The following is an 18,613-nucleotide window of genomic DNA, read 5'->3' as shown; positions in this document are numbered from 1 at the left end:
CATCGCACCCGGAGCAATGAGGGCTGAGGGGCGTGGGTCGGGCCAAGGGGCGTGGTCACAGAGGGGGCGTGGTCACGCCCAATGGGCGTGGGCTCTTCCTTAAGGCGTGGTCTAAGGTTGGAGGCGTGGCCTTCCCTTGGGGCGCGGTGACGTGTGGGGCGTGGCTCTGGAGCGCGGGCGCGGCCTCCGGCTCAGGGATGTCCCCCTGGGGGCGTGTCCTGCCGAGCGCGCGCGCGCGGCCTCGCGGTCTCGTCACTTCCCGCGCGGACGGCGCTGTCGCCGAGGACGGTCGTGTCCGGTTCGGGCGGCGGCGGCGGGAGCAGTGGGACGGGACGATGAGCGACAGCGGGGAGCAAAACTACGGCGAGCGGGTAATACACGGAGCCCCAGCACGCTGCGCGGCCGGGCCTCCCCTTCCCTTCCCCACACACCCCTCCACCGCCTTCGGGTGGCGCCGGTCCCCCCGTGTCCCCCCATGTCCCCTTTTGCGGGTGGCGGAGCCTCCGCGGGAGCGGAGAGGCGGGTGAGGCGGCGCGGCGGGGTCGATGGCGGAGGGGCCGCTCCCCGCATGAGGCGCCCGGCGCCATCTTGGGCCGGGACCGCGCGCCCGGGAGGGACAAAATGGCGGCCCCGAGCCCTCAGGGGCCCCGAGCCCTCCATCCCACCCTGCGGAAGGGCACTCCTGTTGTTAGCCTCTCTCCACAGCCGCCTTGCAATCCACTCTTGATTTGCTCTCTAATTTAGACCGCTTTTCGCTCCCTCTCCCCTGTGACGATAACTGCTCCTCCGGCCTGGCGTCCAGGTGTCTCGGGCTCTCCTTTAATTTAGACTTGATAATGGAGGCAGCCCCTTGGCTTTGTGAAAGCTGCAGCGGATAGCTCCCAGGGCTCCTAGCTTCGGAAAGATCTCACTGTCCAAAAGAGTTTTTATTAATGTCGAAAGAGATGACTTGCTAAGCTTCGCGTTTGTGATGCCCATCTATAATTGCTTTTTATTTACTGGATCAGCCTTGTTTGCCTTTGATGCCTGTATTTAGGGTCACTACTGTGTTTTGGGGATTTTTTTAGCATAATTCATGTATTTTGCTGCAGCAGCAGAGGGGGTTGTGGAGGTGATAAGTTCCTAAGTTTTAAACTGGAGGGGGCAAGAAACATTAGAAAATGTAGTAATTCTGAGCAATATCTTTCTTAGAGTATGGTTTTGTCTTATTAATTCACTATAAGAAGGTGTCATATGTGAGTGTTTCTACTTCAAGGTGTAGGTAAGATTAGAAAAGATTGGTCTTTAGGGGGCTAAAAATGGGAATGAATGGTGAAAGACAGGGATTAAGGAATAGGGTCGTGCCAGCACCACCAGTGTTTTCATTGGTATCTTCATTCACTCTGAAGATTTTTTAGTGAGGGGGTGTTTTTTACTCAGGGTGAATTGTGTTAGTTTTTATACAAAGATGCTTTAGTTGTTGTGAAGGTCAGACTGGAAGCCAGTGTAGTCTTAATAAAGTTTGCCAGGATAAATCTGCATTATATTTTCAGTCAGAAAGAGTGGAAGTGATAAAGCTTCTATAGCAAAGTCTTTTTGTGTGAAACAGTCACGCAGAGTACTGGGGCAGAAATGGTTGTCTGGTGTTTTATTGTATTTTTAATATAAAAAATGTATTAAAGCATTTTTAGGCAGTCTTTGCCAGTGTCTAGAATGAATTATGTCTGAACTTTTGTGACCTTTAAATAGGTAAGTTGTTTGAAATGGATGTGTTTGTAAAGGTGAAACCATAGAGCTACACACCTGCTATTCCACACTGGAGCAGGGATTGCTTTTCCTTCTGCTCTTGCCAGTGTTATTTTTTTGCTTATTTAAGGCTTGTGTTTTACTGAGTCAATGACTTTTGTGCTTTTCCAAGCTGGAGTCTCTGCAGACTTGAGTTAGTGTTTGGATAAATAATCTGGAATATGATTGCAACTGTCTTTACGCTGTCCCAAGTGCAGGCTGCCAGCAGGAATTGAGCTCCTGCTCTCCCGTAGTGGTGTTCCTTCAGCCAGTCAGATCTGGGAATGCAGTCAGCTGGATCTTGTTTTACTCCGTTTCCAGCTGCATTGGGTTGCAGGCCTGACTTGACTGAGCCCTCGTGGCAGCTTTTGGGATGAAGAAATTCCAGGTGCTTTCGCCAGGAATGGGACTTGTTTAAGCAACAGCACGAATTTACTCTGGATTATGGCGTTTTCTAAAAGGGGGAGGAAAGATAAGAAGAAAAAAAATCCCCACTTGAATTCTCTTTTACAGCTTATGTCCCATAGGGGGATGAACTGAAGAAACTGTAAATGGTTAAATACTGGAATATACTTGAGATGCTGTTGTTATGCTGCAATGAACTGAAGAAACTGTAAATGGTTAAATACTTGAATATACTTGAGATGCTGTTATGCTGCAATACCATGGTTTTCCAACTTAATTTTGTTTTCACTGAAATTGTTCTCACTGAAGCACGTGGGATTCAGGCTTGGAGGGGTTGGAAAAAGACGAGTTAAAGGCCAAATTAATGACTCCTACCCTGTGAATTAGTTAATTATGATAGTGATGGCGTGGTATGTGGTCAGAAGCTGTTCAACATGCAAATCAGGGTGGGGGGTTTTGTTTGTTTGGGGTTTTTTATGTGTAAAAGCCCAGTTTACAGGTCACTGACAAGGTATTTAATACATTTATTTTCAAAAAAGAGTGGGTTTTTTTTTTTTATTACTAAATTGTGTGAGAAGGAGGTCTGAGGAAGCAATTTGAGATGAGCTGATCACTCAGTGCCACCAAAGAGATGGACCATGCCCTGTGTTCCTCCCTCACCAGCTGGCACTTGATGGGACCTCTTGGGGAGCTCGTTCAGTGCCCAGACCTGTCAGAAGATAATTTGGGTTTTGCTGGTGGATTAATTTCCTTCCAGCTTGGGCACTGGAGGAGCCCGCAGAGGCGGTGGGAGGGAGCTGTGGCCTGATTTTTCAGAACATGCTGTGTTCTTTCTGTGGAGTTTGGAAACCTGTGGGAAGGGATGGGTCTGCTCTCCCTCCAGTGAATGCCCAGCTCCCCCAGCAGTGATCTCGTGTCCCTCAGGGGAAGGGAGGCAGCTTCCTGAAGGGAGAGGTTGGGGAATGTGGAGTCAGCACAGTGACATCTGGAATAAAGAGGCTGCAGATCTGATAGTGTCATGTGAGGCTGCACCTTTCCTTAGGAAAACAAGTGGAAATTCATAACTTCATAGAAAGAATGATCATAAAACCTTAAGAGTTTTATTTCTCTGTATCTGACATTACTGACTGAAATCTGTAACTCCCATTCCTGTGAGGAAAACCTGGATCTCAGAAATCCAAATAACTCTGGCCATCATCTACTTTCCAGCTGCTTCTGTCCATGGAAACCTTTCCTGCCTACTGCCCCCCAAACAATCCTGCTTTGGGACATTCCCTGCTCAGAGTACCTGGCTGGAAGGCTCTTTGTGACTGTGCTTAGAGCTGGTAAAATCATCCCAGCACTTGGTTTGAAATGTGCTCGAGGTCTGGAATGAACCATTTGGAATCCACAAGCCTGGACTTCAGGGCTTCCACATGCATTCCAGAAGTGCCTGATGAAGGGGAGGAACTGTTGATAAAGACCAAGGGATGTCGGGAGGGAGGTTAAATTCACACTTGACAAACTTCAGGTTGGGGGGAAGAAATGGTTGTTATTTAGTGAATACCAATGTGGATCTGCTGACCAGCAGTGCTGGAATATAGACAGGGTAAAGAAGGGTTGTTTCTTCCCTCTTTTCCAGTGCCATGCCAGGACCACTCCTGGATGTTTTTCAGTAATTTAAAATTCACAGAGTGAAAGAGCAAAGAGTAGGAAAAGAAAATACAAGGAACAACAAAAAAAAAGATGGGAGAAACAAGCTGTGGGAGTGACTGATGTGAACCCTCAAGGGTGTAAAATAAATTTGCAGTGCTGCAGGCCCCTGGTACTTGGAATTTTGGATAGGGAGGATTTCCTGGGGCTTAGGGTGGAAAAGGGGCAACGTGGTAATTTTGGAGGTTGTTACCAGTGCTGGTGATATCCAGAGCAGGTGAGGTGCATTGAATTCCTTTAAGGCTGCCATAAAGAAGTGCAATAATCCTGTAAAATTGGTGGATTGAAGGATGACTGGGGGAGAAAAGCGGATTTTTAAAGACTGGGAAATGTGAAATGCAAAGCAGTTGAATGAAAATAGACCAGCTGTTAAATTGTTTTGATTTTGGTAGGTAGTTGTCTTTTAGACATTTTCTTCCTGCTCTGCTCCTCAGTGTCCAGATTCCATATCAACCATAACATAATACATCAGAGATTGCCTGAAAAATGTACCAAATATATGAAGACTTGCCTGTTCTCTACTCATTTCTTCAAAGCTTTTTGACTTTTTAAAAGTTCTGAAAAAGGGTTTGGGGTGTGTTTGTGGGCAAAATCCTCCCAACTGCTTCCCTCCGATCCTGCATTTCTCCTTTTTTTTTCTGGTCTCCACCTGTACTTGGACGCAGCTCCTTCTGTTTAGCCCAGATTATCTTTTGTGAATTGAAGCATTTTTCCTCAGGTGAAAAGCAGCCTTGCTTTGGGTTTTAGTCTTTCTTCAATCTTGCTTTCTCTAACTTTGTTAAAGAGCTATGGCTTCTTATGGCAAAATTAATATATTAACTCAGAACTCATCTCTGTGGAGTGTTTTCTTTGGAAGGTAATAATGGATTTAGGTTAAATTAGTTAATTGTAACCTAAACTGTTCCTAAATACTCCCCCTTACCCTTTTCAGTGTTAGTACCTGGGAAGATGTAGTTAGAACAAAACCTTATTCATCTGTATGAAGAATACAGCCTTGGCCAGCTTTGTGTTATTTCTGTTGCTCTTGGGATTAATTGCAAACTTGCTTTGTCCTGTGCATCATGTTTCTTTCCCCTGTGTGGTAGGGAATTGTAAAATGGTAACATTTGGTTGGAGATGTATGGAAGTGATTGAAGCGTGTGAATTTTGGGTTAGCAAATGAATTTCTGAATGCTTAGTACAGGATTCCCATGAAGTTAGTGTTCAGGTTTAAGAGATGTTAGAAAGATAAAACAGGGGATTTTGGAAAAAAATCTGGTACCCAGTGTCATTGGTGAGCTTTCTTCATCAGAATTTACACTAAATTTAGAAAGAAGTATAATTCTGCTGAATTTTAAGTTTTCTCTTATATCTTGAAATGAAGAATACTTTCTACTCGTGTGTTCAGGTGTTTAAGGCACATGATTAAAGCCAAGCATAATACTGATTTAAAAATAAAAATACCTAAGTTGAAAGTGCTAATTAGGTCATGTCACTGCTAGAGGAGATTGCCAGTAAATGAGAGAGTAAATAAGAGCAGGTGGGGTGTTGGTCCAGAGCAGTTTGGAGTGTGGGGCTCCAGTGCCGTTCTGGTCAGTGGGGAATGCAGATTTCTGTGGAAACACAAAGCCTGCACATGTAATCCCACTTGTGCAGGCAGCTGGGGGGGTGTGCTCCTAAACCTTCACACCAGGGCTGCCAAACTGCAGAAGGGGCTCAAAATTCAGATAATTGGAGTTCATGGAAGGACCAAGCGTGCTGTGCTTTCTGCATTCAAAAGCACATCCGTCAGTGGCCGCAGCAGGACCTCACTGGAGTCACTCCTTGGTGATTTTGTCTCAGTGCGTGGCTGACAGTGCAAATTATTTTGAGTTTCCTGATGCTACAATTCCTTAGCAGGTACTCACTTGATCCAGTTGTAGTTGCTGTTAAATGTAGGCATAAATAGTAAATTCAGCTACTTAGGGCTAAGTTAAACATGAGTTAACTGAACCTGTTGATAAAATTGTAGGGTTTGGTAGATTCAATTCTTGAACTGCATTTATAGTAAAAGTCCACAACACTTTTTTTTTTCTAGTTTCAGTTTTGGCACTAGATTTTATCCTGGAGTTCTTAAATATTCTTCATCCTGTTCTTTTTCTATTAAGGTTAATGTTGAAGAAGGAAAATGCGGAAGTCGCCATTTGACAAGTTTTATAAATGAGAATTATTTGAAGCTCAGGAATAAGTGAAGCTGAAATTTGAAAAAAAAGAAAGTGAATGCATGCTAATTATCAGACCAGAAGTCCCACTTGTAGAATATTGAGCAATTTGTGTGAAGTGGGGAAGATGAAAGAAGTCAGAATTTGAAACGGAAGAATGAAGAAAAGGAATAAAAATGAAGTTAAGATAAGAAGTAATCTGGAATCTGAAAGCACTACGCTAAGTAATTACTAGTCTGTTTATGTGTCCCTGTATATTTTGCTAAACATGCATGCATTATCTGTTTAATAGCAAAAGTACATGCAGGGTAAAGAAGTGTCTACCAGGGAAAAAAACCTCCTTAAAAATCTAGGCAGTGCTAATGCCAACTGCCCGGACGCATAGCTATGAATATTTACCATTTATTTCACTGGAGCTTGTTTACAGCCCGTAGGTGAACGAGGAATTGTGTACAAATTAGGCTTTCAATATCTGCGTGCAGGAATCCCGTTCTGCTTCCAGAAGCGGAAGTGCTCATGGGTCTGGCAAGTCGGGGAGACACACCCCTGCAAGATCTCGCTCTAAGGAGGATTCCAGGCGCTCCAGGTCAAAATCTAGATCCAGGTCTGAATCCAGGTGAGTTTGCTTCTTTTACCTCTTCCTCCTCCTCACGAGTCAGATGATTGTCAGAGGTGGCCCAGCTTAGCCAGCTCTGTTTCCCGAGTTAGTGGATCTTCTGTGGACTTGGAATACAAAGGGGCGTGTGTGGTTTCAGGATTGGGAAAGCCTAATTATATCCATTCAGATATTTTTGCTGCTTCTTCCAACAGTTAAATCAGTTATGTACGTTTGTATCCTTGCTGATACACTTTGGAAGTGCCTGCCTTTTATCTCTTGGAATACTGACTCGTGTCTGAGAGTAGAGTACTAGGAACTCTGGATCTTAGGTTTTTTGTGCATTAACAGAGTTTGGTGCATCAGCTGATTTCCCATTTTAAGGCACATTCATGTATTGTGTTTCTTCACTGGAAGCAGTGATGCTCCTGGAGTAGTGGAAAGAAGCAGTAGAGGTAAATGTGAATTTCACAGTCACAGAAATTCACACTGAATTTTCACAGACATTTTAAATACCTTTAACTTGAAAATTAACAGGGTAGGAAGTTTTGAATATTAGACAGCACTGCAAGCTCTCCAGAAAAGTTGTGGAGAACTTGCTTATTGCATTTGTCATGTGGCAGCACAAACACCCACGTGCCTGTTGCACTGTATTACCTCTCCTGATACTCACCTGCCAAAACAGGCACCTGCCCTGTGTGCAGGCTCAGAATCCCTCTAAAAAGAGTAGATAGTTGACTGCTGATTACAGAAATTAATGTGTTGATCGTTTCTTTACTCATTTGTAGGCATTCAGGCTAAAAAAAGTGAGGTTTCAGCAGTGTGGTTTTCAGGTGAGCTGTTCACAACACACTTTTAGTGTGAACAAGTAGTGAATTGCCAAAGCCTGGGAGGCAGGCTGAAGGAAGATACTGTGCTGTCAGCAATCAACCAGGGTTGAAAACATAATCAAACAGTGTGCTAAATCTTGCAAGAACAAACAGAGAGGCTTTTGTGAAAAGGAATGTAATTGGGAAGCTTTGACAGCAGAAGAATGAGGTTTTTTGCTTAATTCAGGCACAGTCAGAAGTGTCATATCATGCACCCGGCAGTCCCTGTAATGTAAGAAGAAATGTGTCAAATAAAAGGAATAGATACTTGTTAGAGTTAATACCATTAGTGAGTGTGGAATGGGAGTGACCTGGGGAGTGCCAGCAGTGAGAGATGGTGGGGCAGCTCAGGAAGGGCCCAGTCCCAGATCCTGCTCAGGGCTCTGGGCTCAGACCCTCCTCTCAGGGCTTTATCCACTTGGGGTTTGAAAATCTCAGGGGAGGGAAGCTGCAAAGCACCTTTGGGGAACCTTTTAGTATGACAACAGCAGAGTCAGGACACTTGCCCAGGATATTCTTCTGCCCTTTCATCCATGGGACTCCAGGGATTCCATACTCCTTAAAACATTTCCCACTTGCAGAATAACCACTGAGTAAAGGTGCAGTCAGAGGTGGTACACAGTTCTGAGGAAGGAAATACAAGATACGGAATTTATGAGAGACCTGGCAAATCTTACTTTTGCAATAAACAGTGTTTAAGTAATACTCTGGCAACTGGCTTTTATTGACCAAAAATTAGAAGTTTATAACTACCATGGCTTCCTGAGCATTTAACAGCTGTCTTGAAGATGCCTGTGGCTGGAAATAATGGAATTATGTGCCAGACTTAGTGCTGATTAGTAGATTTGGACAGAATTGTGTCGAGGCACATATTTAGAAACAACATACTTTAATCTCTGTTTAGTGCTGTCACACACTGAGATGTGGTCATGGGCAGATCGTTGAACTCTGGCTTTCCCCAGTGAAATAACCCTGTGATAACTTCTATATTTCTTGGTAGTTTCTGTTGCAAATGTATTTTCGAGTTACCAGCTTTATAAATTAAACTTTGATTTGGGAACCAACCTGTGTCCTGGTGTTTTTATCAGTTGGGGTGTGGATGTACTTGATTTTAAAGTCTACTTTTATTGATGTTTGTAGCTCCTATCTTAGGCTGATACCATTCTGGTACCTGAAATATCAGTTCTGTGTTTCCTTAATTTTTTTTTCTTGTATCAGTGGCTGAAATGTGGCTGTGTGCATGTGTGGAGCTTCTTTTTATTTTTTTTTTGTTATTGATATTATAATTTCTCTCTTTTTTTACTGTTTCCCCAGCTTCAGGGAAGTTCTCTCTTTTTCTTTTTTTAAAAATTTTGTTGCCAAAAATAATGTTTTGTTTATAAATACGTAGTGAGAAGTGCTGTAATGGACGTGCTGAATTAATTTCTCCTGGACATCAATATGCAGTTTAAGTTGAGCCTCCCTGGCTGTCTCCTGATGAGGTTGGAGGTGTTTTTTGAGGAGATAGTTTGGACAGTTTGACTGCCTTGTGACACTCGGTGAGAAATCCTGGAAGAAGCTGTTAAATGCTCAGGAGTAAAAGCAGTTCGGGTTCAGAGCTTCCCTCACACCAGTGGGGTGGTGCTGCTGTGGAATTAGAGGAAGGGGACATACAAGACACAAGAGCCTGAAAATCAGGAATTTGTGACTCGGATCCATTGGCTGTTACACTGTTTATTGCACTTCTTAGCCTTGAGGGGTTTTTCTTTGGAGTGGTGTGGAGTGCAGGTTATTCAGTGCAGCCATCAGCACACCAAGATCAGGTGTAGTAGCCCCATGTGAGTGCCCAGCTTCTCTAGGATTGGCTGTTGGGAGGGGTGAGGCTTTGGGAGAAGGAATTGAAGAGGTTCAGAACCTCATGTCCACAGAGCTTGTGATGTAAGAAAATATTTTTGGGGAAAAAGAATTAGTGAGCAGTTGCACCTTTGCATAAATGCACTTAAGAGTGTGAACATGTAAATATTCATGGACAAACAGTGCCAAATAACTGCTGAAATACCAGCAGGTAAATGAGCCAGCTCAGGATTGATTTCTTCAGGTTGTGTTCAGCTCTGTTTTGGGGGCATTCGCTTTTCAGTGTCACCCAAGGCAGCACAAAGAGAGTGCCCCCCTTAGTGGTGCATGCTTTGTGTTAAGGCATATTTACTGTTCCCTTTGTCTGATACATATGAAAAGAAAGCCACCCCACTTGTTTTTACCTAAACACTGAATATTCTAAGCACTAGTGTGTCACACCCAGATAGCTTTGTTGAAGGAAGAGCTGACTGTGATCAAGTGCAAGTTCCTGGACTGCAGCAGGAATGCCCTGAGACTATCTGCAGTAATCTGATAGTAAAGATTTAGCACACAGTCCTTGAGAGTAGTGAGTAAATGGATTATAGCTGAGGTATGTGCTACTGCAGGATTTTGCAAAACAATTATTTGAGTTTTTTGTGACTGTCTGATGGATTTTTGAAATGTTGAACAGCCCAACAAGCCCAGCACTGTACCTTTCTCTTCTTCCCCTCAGGTCTAGATCAAGGAGGAGTTCCCGCAGACACTACACCAGGTCCCGCTCCCGTTCCCGCTCCCACAGGAGATCCAGAAGCAGGTCGTACAGTCGGGACTACCGGCGACGGCACAGTCACAGCCATTCCCCCATGTCTACTCGCAGACGTCACATTGGGAACAGGGTACGTGTGTGAGGGATGAGTCATGGTCCTGCATGCATCCTGCAGTCAGTCTGTGCTCTGAGAAGCACAGAGGGGTTTTGTGAAAGGCTTGTGCTCCTGTAGGTGTAATTTATTACTCTCTGTTAGCAGGTGACCCAAATCTCAGCCTCACCTGACAGTCGTAACTTGAGAAACTGACAGTCACAACTTGAGAAATACGTTGCGCTGCAAATAAACCAAATTTGATTTTAATATCTGTGTCCTTTCCTTTAGGCAAATCCTGATCCAAACTGTTGCCTGGGAGTGTTTGGGCTGAGTCTGTACACTACAGAACGAGACCTGCGCGAGGTTTTCTCCAAGTATGGGCCCATCGCCGACGTTTCCATCGTGTACGATCAGCAGTCGCGGCGCTCCCGAGGGTTCGCGTTTGTCTACTTCGAGAACGTCGAGGATGCCAAGGAAGTAGGTTGGGGTACACAGTGCTGGGCTCCGAGCTCCTGGGGTGTGTGTGCTGTCACAGGGTATAGCCAAGGGAAACTAATGGCCTGAAAAATACTTGGAATCTTGTAATCATGGAATTTGGGCTTACTAGTGCTGCAGAATGGATCGGGATTTCTGTGGTCACCCAAGCGGAGAACGCTACACTCATAGCAATCCTTGTAAAGCTGCCCTTTATGGGCTGGAACAAGGCTTACATTCTGCATAAACTCCACTCCAGAAAATGTCCAGTCTTGTCCACATCTGGCTTGAAGTCTTCCATTTTAGGTTGGAGCTTGATGTGTAGGTCCTGCTACGTAGCAGACAAAAAAAAAATCAAAGCATAATTTTTTCTGTTTTTTTACTTTTTATTTGTGACTCTGATACTATATTCAAGGTCATGGTAGTTTGAAGGATGTATTTGAATACCTTAGTGATGTTATTTTAACCTGTGTTTCATGTTGTGTGATGAAGTAGTTACATTTCCCTACATCTGCATGTTCAAAGGTTGCTCTTAATCATGTCAGAGGCACTGAAACAATTGCTCAGTGATGTTCTTTCAGGATTTTAATGCCACAGAAATCACATTTTCAGTGGTTACTGGCACTTAAGTCCAGCTGGCCTAGAGTATCTTACACGGTACATTCACTGCAAGATGTGACACTCAGACCTGCCTCCAAACTGAGCTGTGTTTTAGAACATTTTAACACTTGAAGCAGTGGTTAGAAATTCTTGTTGTTGCTGAAGTTTGTACGTAGACCTGATGCTCTTCTGTCACTCCTTAGGCAAAGGAACGTGCCAATGGTATGGAGCTGGATGGAAGAAGGATCCGAGTAGACTTTTCCATAACAAAGAGACCTCACACACCTACCCCTGGAATCTATATGGGAAGACCCACTTAGTAAGTTTTATCCATGGTTTGGTTGGGTTTTCCCCCCCCCAGCCAGTAAAGGATGGGATTCATTATTTTGTAAAATCTCCTGTTTCTCCTCTGAGAGACCTGATCCTGAGTGGTTTTCCTGGTTTCTTGGGCTTACACATTAATGTTGTGTTTCCTTGTTCGTGGCTGCTGTGCTGTACACCGAAAACACTAGACATGAGCATCAGTAGTAATGCTTGTGTCAACAGGAAGACATTTTGACTATTTCTAAATTATTTTAAGTAGTTTTCCTGTGTACCTTCAAATATTCATGTCCTTTGCAAGCTCAGGTTTTGAAGAGTAAATGAAAAAGTGCTGGTCAAGGAGCTGGGTGGATCAGTTAGCATTAGGGCCTAGCAGTTTGCGGTGTTCACACACTGCACTTTTGACTTCATGTTGCCAACAGTGTCAGTTGTTTTCCCAAGTCATTGCCCCGTTCATTTCCCAAGACTTTCAGCTTACTGATGGTTCTGGTGATGTTAAGACTACAGGTTTCTGATTTTTTTTTTTAGTCAGTTGATTGAACAGGAGCTTTTTCAGAGTTAAAAGGTGATGAAGACGTGTCTCATAATGGAATTCCTGTAGTGCCTGTGATGCCAAAAGGTTGAGAAAAACAACTGAAGGTTCAAGCATTTTAAAAAGCAGTTATTTAAGTAGTCCTGTTCCCACCTGCACTGATGGGAAAACAGGAGTGCTCACAATCTTCCAATTGTAAGGACGGGACCTAATAATACAATCTAGTTTAAAGAGGGTAAATTTACGAGACTGCAGACAAAGTTAGAGCTTTGTATCTTAGTAAATGCAATTTCCTTCACTCCCTGCAGTGGCAGCTCACGGCGACGAGATTACTATGACAGAGGCTATGACAGAGGCTACGATGACCGTGACTATTACAGCAGGTCATACAGGTGAGCATATTTGGAATATGTTGCTGCTTTCTAAACTCTTTCTCATCTGCCTGTGTAAGCACTAGGCAGTTCATCCTACATATCTATTCCAGAATATTTTTGCACTCGCTGTCGTTCTGGAATCTTCCTGTGAAATCTCCACCAAAATGATTGCTCAGTACGAATCAAATTGGTTGGATTGAGAAATACTTGGTGGTGTTTGACCTGTGGCCTAGCTTAGTCCAAAATGTTTTCTCAATCTGCACTAAGTTTTGAAGAACAAAGTGTGTTCTTTGCATTTTCATTTTAGAATCTTTAGTTGGTTCATCTGTTAGCACTGAAATGGAGCAGATTAGTATTTGAGTTGGTATTATAGTGTCAGCTTATATTTTGAGCACAGTGTAGTAGATAAAAAGTGGGAAATTTCTGTGGTCCCCAGTATCTCCTGCTGATAATTATGACACCTCAGATGTTGCCAAAAATAAGGAATTGTGGATTGGATATCTGCATTAAAAGGCTTTTTTAACATCCCTTGTCAGGTTGGATGTGTGTGTAATCATGATTGGTTTTGATGATAGCATTTTCCAGCAAAATCCTCAAAATTTCTGGGACACTGTTAAGATGAACACAAAAGAAGAGTTGATTTTTTTCTGTCTGCACTACCAAACATTCCTATGTGTTGCTGTGTTAAAGTTGTGGTGTGGGCCCAGGTCTTCAGTGCTTCAGTGGTGCCTTTTCATTCTGGCAGGGGTTTGTGGATGTTACCAGAAGCTGGGATTGGGTCAGGAGAAAGCCAGTGACAGTGACCTGCTCTAGTGGGAGGTGTCCCTGCCTGTGGCAGGGCTGTGCCTCTGCATGGTGTTTAAGGTCTCTTCCAGCCCAAACCGTTCTGGGATTCTGTGAATAAATATGGAGCCACAAATGCCTTGTGTGTGGCTAATTGAAAAATGTCATGGTGCTACTTTCCCCTCCTACAGACAGGGGTTGGTTGAGGAAGAGAGAAGTGTTGCTATGTTGTGAGGGCTTCCCTGAGGAAGGAAAAGTTGGAATTGTTCAAGATGCAGTGGAGCGTTGCATACCCCACCCTACAAATTCCACTGGTAACAATTCCTTTGCATTCCCTGCCCTCTGTGAAAATAATGCCCTAAGGGAAATGCAGTGTCAGATGGGAATTGTCCTGTTCAGACTTCAGTTTCTCCTTGTTGCTTTGGGAGGCTTAATTTTGCCTGAAAAACTGTCTGTAAGTAAGAGAATAAACTTTAAAAAAGCAATCCCCCAAAAACAACTGAGGAAGACTTGAAACTTGATTTAGTCTCTTGGCCAAGCTTTGCTCATCTGAATCTGAAGAGGTTCCATTCCAGACACTCAATATTAATGCTGTAAGGTGTTGTTTTTGTTCTCCATAACAAATAACATCACAGTTCTTGTTTAAATGTGACTCTAAAGTGTTAAAATGTCAGGATAGAAGGGTTTTCCCTGCCTCCACCTTGAAATCAATGTTTTTCACGAGTTGATCTTGCTACTCAAAAATAATAAGTGAAAGGGTTTTCCTTGAGTAGGTATGTGTTTAAAAATCAGTGTTAAATTAAGTAATTCAGCATCACCCAGTGTAGGAACTAATGTTGTCTTCATGTCATTTTCTTACTCTGATGATGGGGGAGTTTTGTACAGTGAACTTTTTATATTTTTAAATTCCTAAAAGTTGTTCTGCTTTTGTCCTCACAGAGGAGGAGGTGGCGGCGGCGGAGGAGGCTGGAGAGCTGTTCAGGACAGGGATCAGTTTTACAGGTGTGTACTGGATTAGTGGAACTAGGCAAGGAAACACAAAAGTTGGGAGTGCCTGGACTGGAGAGGTTTGGGGGTGTCTGGCTATAGCACTGACTGTAAGTCAAGAACATCTTCACCTTGGACAAGCAATTCAGATTAAAAGTGAAGGTGGGTTTGGCTTACCCTGCTTGTGTGGGATGCTCCTGGCTTCAGACTAAATTCACATGAAAGCAGATTGTGAGTGCAAGAGCTTGTATTTGTTGTGTTAGTCACAAATAATACTGGTAACAAAAAAGAATTCAGATCTTGGCTTTGTTACCCAGTAGAAACGTTGATCGGGTCTCCCATGCTCCTTAGCTTTCCCAAGTGCATTCCTGAGACCACGATGGGCTTAGAGCTACCCACATAAAGCTGCTGCCACTCACCTGTGCAGGTTTTAACAAAGGGATTGTTTGTGTCACCCCTGTCACAGGAGGAGGTCACCGTCCCCGTACTACAGCCGAGGGGGCTACAGATCCCGGTCCAGATCCCGGTCCTACTCACCTCGTAAGTAGCCATGGACTCAGGGAATGCTGTGGGTTGGGAGGGACCTTAGCACTTGTCCCATTCCACCCCCTGCCATGGGCAGGGACACCTTCCATAGACCAGGTTGCTCCAAGTCCCATTCAGCCTTACCATACCTGGGCCTAGCCCAGTCACAGTTCATGTTTCAAAAGTAAACTTCCCATTCCTTGAACTTCTTTTGAGCTTCTGTGTCCACTAAGATTGACTTTGGTGTGGATATTTTATTGAGCCACAGCTCCTTTAATGCTTCATTGAGAAACCTTGAGGACAGAGTAAATACTTAGGAAAAACCAAGTGAGATAACAGCCCTTGTTTTGAGTCTGAGATCCTGTTTCTTCCTCCAAAACTCTGTTAAAACAGGAGTTTGGGAGTTTGGTTACCTCTAGGACATCTGATAGAAGTTTGAGGAGAGGCAGTGGATTTAGCCAGAAATCTCTCAATCAATGAAGTCTGACTGTTGGGTTTTTGTCTTTCAGGTCGCTATTAAAGCATGACAGACACGTAGAGGAATTTCTAGCTACAGCCTTTGAGTTGAAATTGCGAGTTTGTGGACAATATTTTTTTATTGTCTCTTCTGTTTAACCAAGTGACAGTGCCTAGTGAATTAGGTGACTTTTACACCTTTTATGAAGACAACTTCTGTGGTGTTCAGTGCTGTTTCATTCTGCATATTTGTGTAGTTTGGTGCTTTGTTTCCAGTTGTGTTTTGAAAGGAGTATGTTTTGCATGTATTTTTTTAGTCTCCATTTTGACTCCTGAAAGGTTTCTATTGTAAAGACAAAAACTGTTCAGTAAGTTTTTTCTACTGATTCCAAGTTATTCCCAAGATCCAAACCTGTGTAAAATGCTTTCCGAAAGTGAGAAAATAAAATAAAAAGAAGTTTGTTTTTTTCTTTTCCTCCTTATTTTTGCCAAGAAAACAAAAGCGTGGAGGTAATCTCAGGGCAAGTGCCATCCACTCCTTCCAGGAAGAACCAGTCTTTTGGTGTCCCACAAGGAACTTGCACCTGAGGTGCTTCTCAAGTCCATTTCTCACTTGTGAAATCAGCACTGAGTCCCTCATTTGGGTGTTCAGCTGTCGCCTCTTGTATTTTAAAGCTTTTGGGCCAACACTTCACGTGTATCTGTCATACCACGTAGTGAATTTGTGCACTTGGATCTGTGAGCCAGTTATTTTTTAATCTTGTGTTGGAGGAGCTTTCCACACTGGTTTGTGGCGAGAATGTGGGGTTTTGTGGAAATAACAGAAATTTCTAGGCTCAAAACTGGTGATTTCTATGGATGTAGGGAGCAAAGTTTCAGGAATGGTGTGCCATCATGCAGAGGAAGAGACTGAGGGAACAGGCACCACCTGCTTCAGCTGCTTGGAGAGGAAGTGGCCAGCAGCAGCGCACCAGGTGTCTTAGGGATTTACAAATTATCCAGGTATTTGTTAAAACTTCCTTTTTACTCTCCAGAGTGGACAGGAGGACCATGGTAGTAGTAATTCTAAATTGTCAGAGCTGCTCCTGCTGACACATTTTGGAGTTGGCTGCTCCTGGTGACACATTTTTTGCAATGTGTCACATGGCCCCTGTGCCGAGTGTCCCAAATCCCTGTGCCAGGTCCACACTTGGTGTGAGCATTGCAAGGCCATGGTGCATCATGGAATCATTTAGTTTGGAAAAGCCCTCTAAGATGGACTCCAGCCACTCTCCAGCACTGCCAAGGCCACCACTCACCAATGTCCCCAAGAGCCACATCCACAGGGTTTTAAAATCCCTGCAGGGATGGGGGCTCCACCATCTCCCTCAACTGCTCCTTCCAGTGTCTGACCACCTTTCCATGAAGAAATCCCTCCTGATGTCAAATGTGAACCTGCCCTGGCATGGCTTGAGGCCATTTCCCCTTGTCCTGTCCCTGTTCCCTGGGCGCACCGCCTGACCACCCCCAGCTGGCCCTTCCTGTCAGGAAGTTGTGGAGATCCAGAGGGTTCCCCCCTGAGCCTCCTTTTCTCCAGGCTGAATTCCCCCAGCTCTGTTCCCTTCCTTGGCCGTGCTCCAGCCCCTCAATGTCATTGTGAGGACCAGGGCTGCTGGTAAGGCTCAGATCCAGATGAAAATTCCACCAAGGGTGCCAGAGGAAAGGCCATGAGCAGCAGCTTGTTGCAATGCACCCAATAACCCATGTTAAAGCTGTTCTGGGGTTTGGGGGAGCAGCTGCTGTAGCTGCCCTGGGGAGGAGAGCCTGTTGTCCAGCACTTCCTGCTGCTGAATCATTGCTAGGGCTCTCAGTCCAGGAACAGCCTGGACAGAGATGCTCCCAGGGTGTAGTGTTGCCCTGTGGCACGGCTGGCAGGTGGCTGTGGGATGTGTGCTGGACCCCACAGCTGGCTGGCCTGGTGCTCTGTCAGCAGTGAGGCAGGAATTATCCATGGGAGGGGGAGCCTACCCTGACCCCCAGCATGGATCCCACCAGGGCAGCGAGGAATCTCTGCTGGAGCAGCATCTGCTGGCTGGATATGACAGGCTGTGCCCTTTCCAGACCTGCTTTCCTGTCAGCAGAGGACAAATAAAAACCTTGGAAGCACGTGGAGGGGAAAAAGGAAACCAGGAGCTGTTTGTGCTGCTGTCCTCTCCCTGCACATGCAGGTGGAATTTCCTCTGGGGCAGTTTGAGCCTCTCCCTGTGCAGGGGAGGCTCCTGTCCCTGTGGCATCTCCTGGCTTTCCCTGGGCATGAGGAGGGGCCCTTGAGGGACTTGTGCAGTATGGAGGCAGTCATGGGTTCAGTACGTTAAGGCACCCCTTACGCAAGCAGTACAGTAGCTCTCTGCTCCTCATGGAATTCTGTGTGCTTCTAAAAATCCAATTTTTCCTTGCGTCTCCTTCATTGGGGTTCAAGCAATTTATTTTGCAGATTGATCCCCCAAAAGGCAGGTGTTCCTATCCCAATGGAGCTGCTTTGGAGCTGGGAGAAGCTGATCCTTTAATTTTCCTGCTCGGATAGAAAGTGTACAGCTCCACAGGACCCTCCTTGGTGCCCATCTCTGGCACCTGGCCTGTGCTCCACGCTGTGTTCCCACAGATCCATACCTTTGACGTCACCTCAGGAGAGTCAGCAAAACTTGGAGCTCCTGGTGCCTGTCCACCATTCCCATTGGTAACATATGAGTCATGCTCAGCCCCAGTGCAGCTGTAATTAACACAGACACGAATTTAATTACCCAGCCATGCCAGTGCCTCCACCTCGGCATTCCCAACTGTTGCAGGCTTGGAAAATTCTGAAATCACTGAGTAGTGAGTAGATTTTCACTCATGTCCCAGCAAAGGGTGAGCAAAACCGTTGAAAAGCAAGGATGTGTTTTCCAACCAAATTGTTAATTATTTTCTCAGCTCTGCTCTTCCTGAGGGATAATCCATCATCCCAAGGTGGGCTGCCTCCATCCATGCAAGTCCTTCATGCTCTTCCCTCACCTCCATAGCAGCTGCACCATTCTCCAGCTGGGAAGTTTCTAAAAGTCAAAAACCATTTCAGACAGTTCACCACTACATGAGGGAAATTTGGGATCAGCCCAGCCTGGAGCTGCCTGGTGGCTTGCTCAGAGTGGTGAGGGGCAGGTGGGAGCTGCTCTGGCAGCATGTCCTGATCCCACTGTGCTCATTGTGGCACGGAGTCATCTGCCACACGCTCAGGAAAACAAAGGACAACAAACCAAGTCCTTTCCTTAAGGAAATGGGTTCATTTTTAGGGCAGGGTTTACTCGGGGCTTTGTTTTGGCACTGCCTGATCTATGCAGTCTCTGCAGCCAGAGGTGTCCCCCATGG

The 18,613-nt window shown here is 44.9% G+C and overlaps 1 protein-coding gene across 2 annotated transcripts; it reads left to right on the top strand.

Moving 5' to 3' along the window:
- The first annotated feature begins 228 nt into the window (after window positions 1-228).
- Window positions 229-15,692, top strand: TRA2B (transformer 2 beta homolog). Of its 2 annotated transcripts, XM_041416201.1 has the most exons (9): window positions 229-371; window positions 6,524-6,657; window positions 10,054-10,216; window positions 10,469-10,657; window positions 11,458-11,573; window positions 12,416-12,499; window positions 14,204-14,266; window positions 14,718-14,791; window positions 15,286-15,692. In XM_041416201.1, exons 1-9 carry the CDS (start codon window positions 336-338, stop codon window positions 15,294-15,296), a joined length of 870 nt encoding a protein of 289 aa, XP_041272135.1. In that variant the 5' UTR covers window positions 229-335; the 3' UTR covers window positions 15,297-15,692. The 2 variants fall into 2 exon arrangements, with proteins under 2 accessions (XP_041272135.1, XP_041272136.1); XM_041416202.1 differs by lacking the exon at window positions 15,286-15,692 and having other exon boundaries at window positions 14,718-14,799.
- The last annotated feature ends 2,921 nt before the right edge of the window (window positions 15,693-18,613 follow it).

This window comes from Onychostruthus taczanowskii, unplaced genomic scaffold (genome assembly GCF_017590055.1).
Source record: "Onychostruthus taczanowskii isolate IOZ18803 unplaced genomic scaffold, ASM1759005v1 scaffold51, whole genome shotgun sequence".
NCBI lineage: Eukaryota > Metazoa > Chordata > Aves > Passeriformes > Passeridae > Onychostruthus > Onychostruthus taczanowskii.
Note: the sequence above shows the minus strand (reverse complement) of the source record. Positions and strands in the feature narration are given on the sequence as shown.

Coding starts and splice junctions, on each gene's coding strand:
- TRA2B (XM_041416201.1), top strand. CDS start 336: ATGAGCGACAGCGGGGAGCAAAACTACGGCGAGCGG. Junction 6,658..10,053: donor AGATCCAGGTCTGAATCCAG/GTGAGTTTGCTT, acceptor TCTTCCCCTCAG/GTCTAGATCAAGGAGGAGTT. Junction 12,500..14,203: donor TATTACAGCAGGTCATACAG/GTGAGCATATTT, acceptor TTGTCCTCACAG/AGGAGGAGGTGGCGGCGGCG.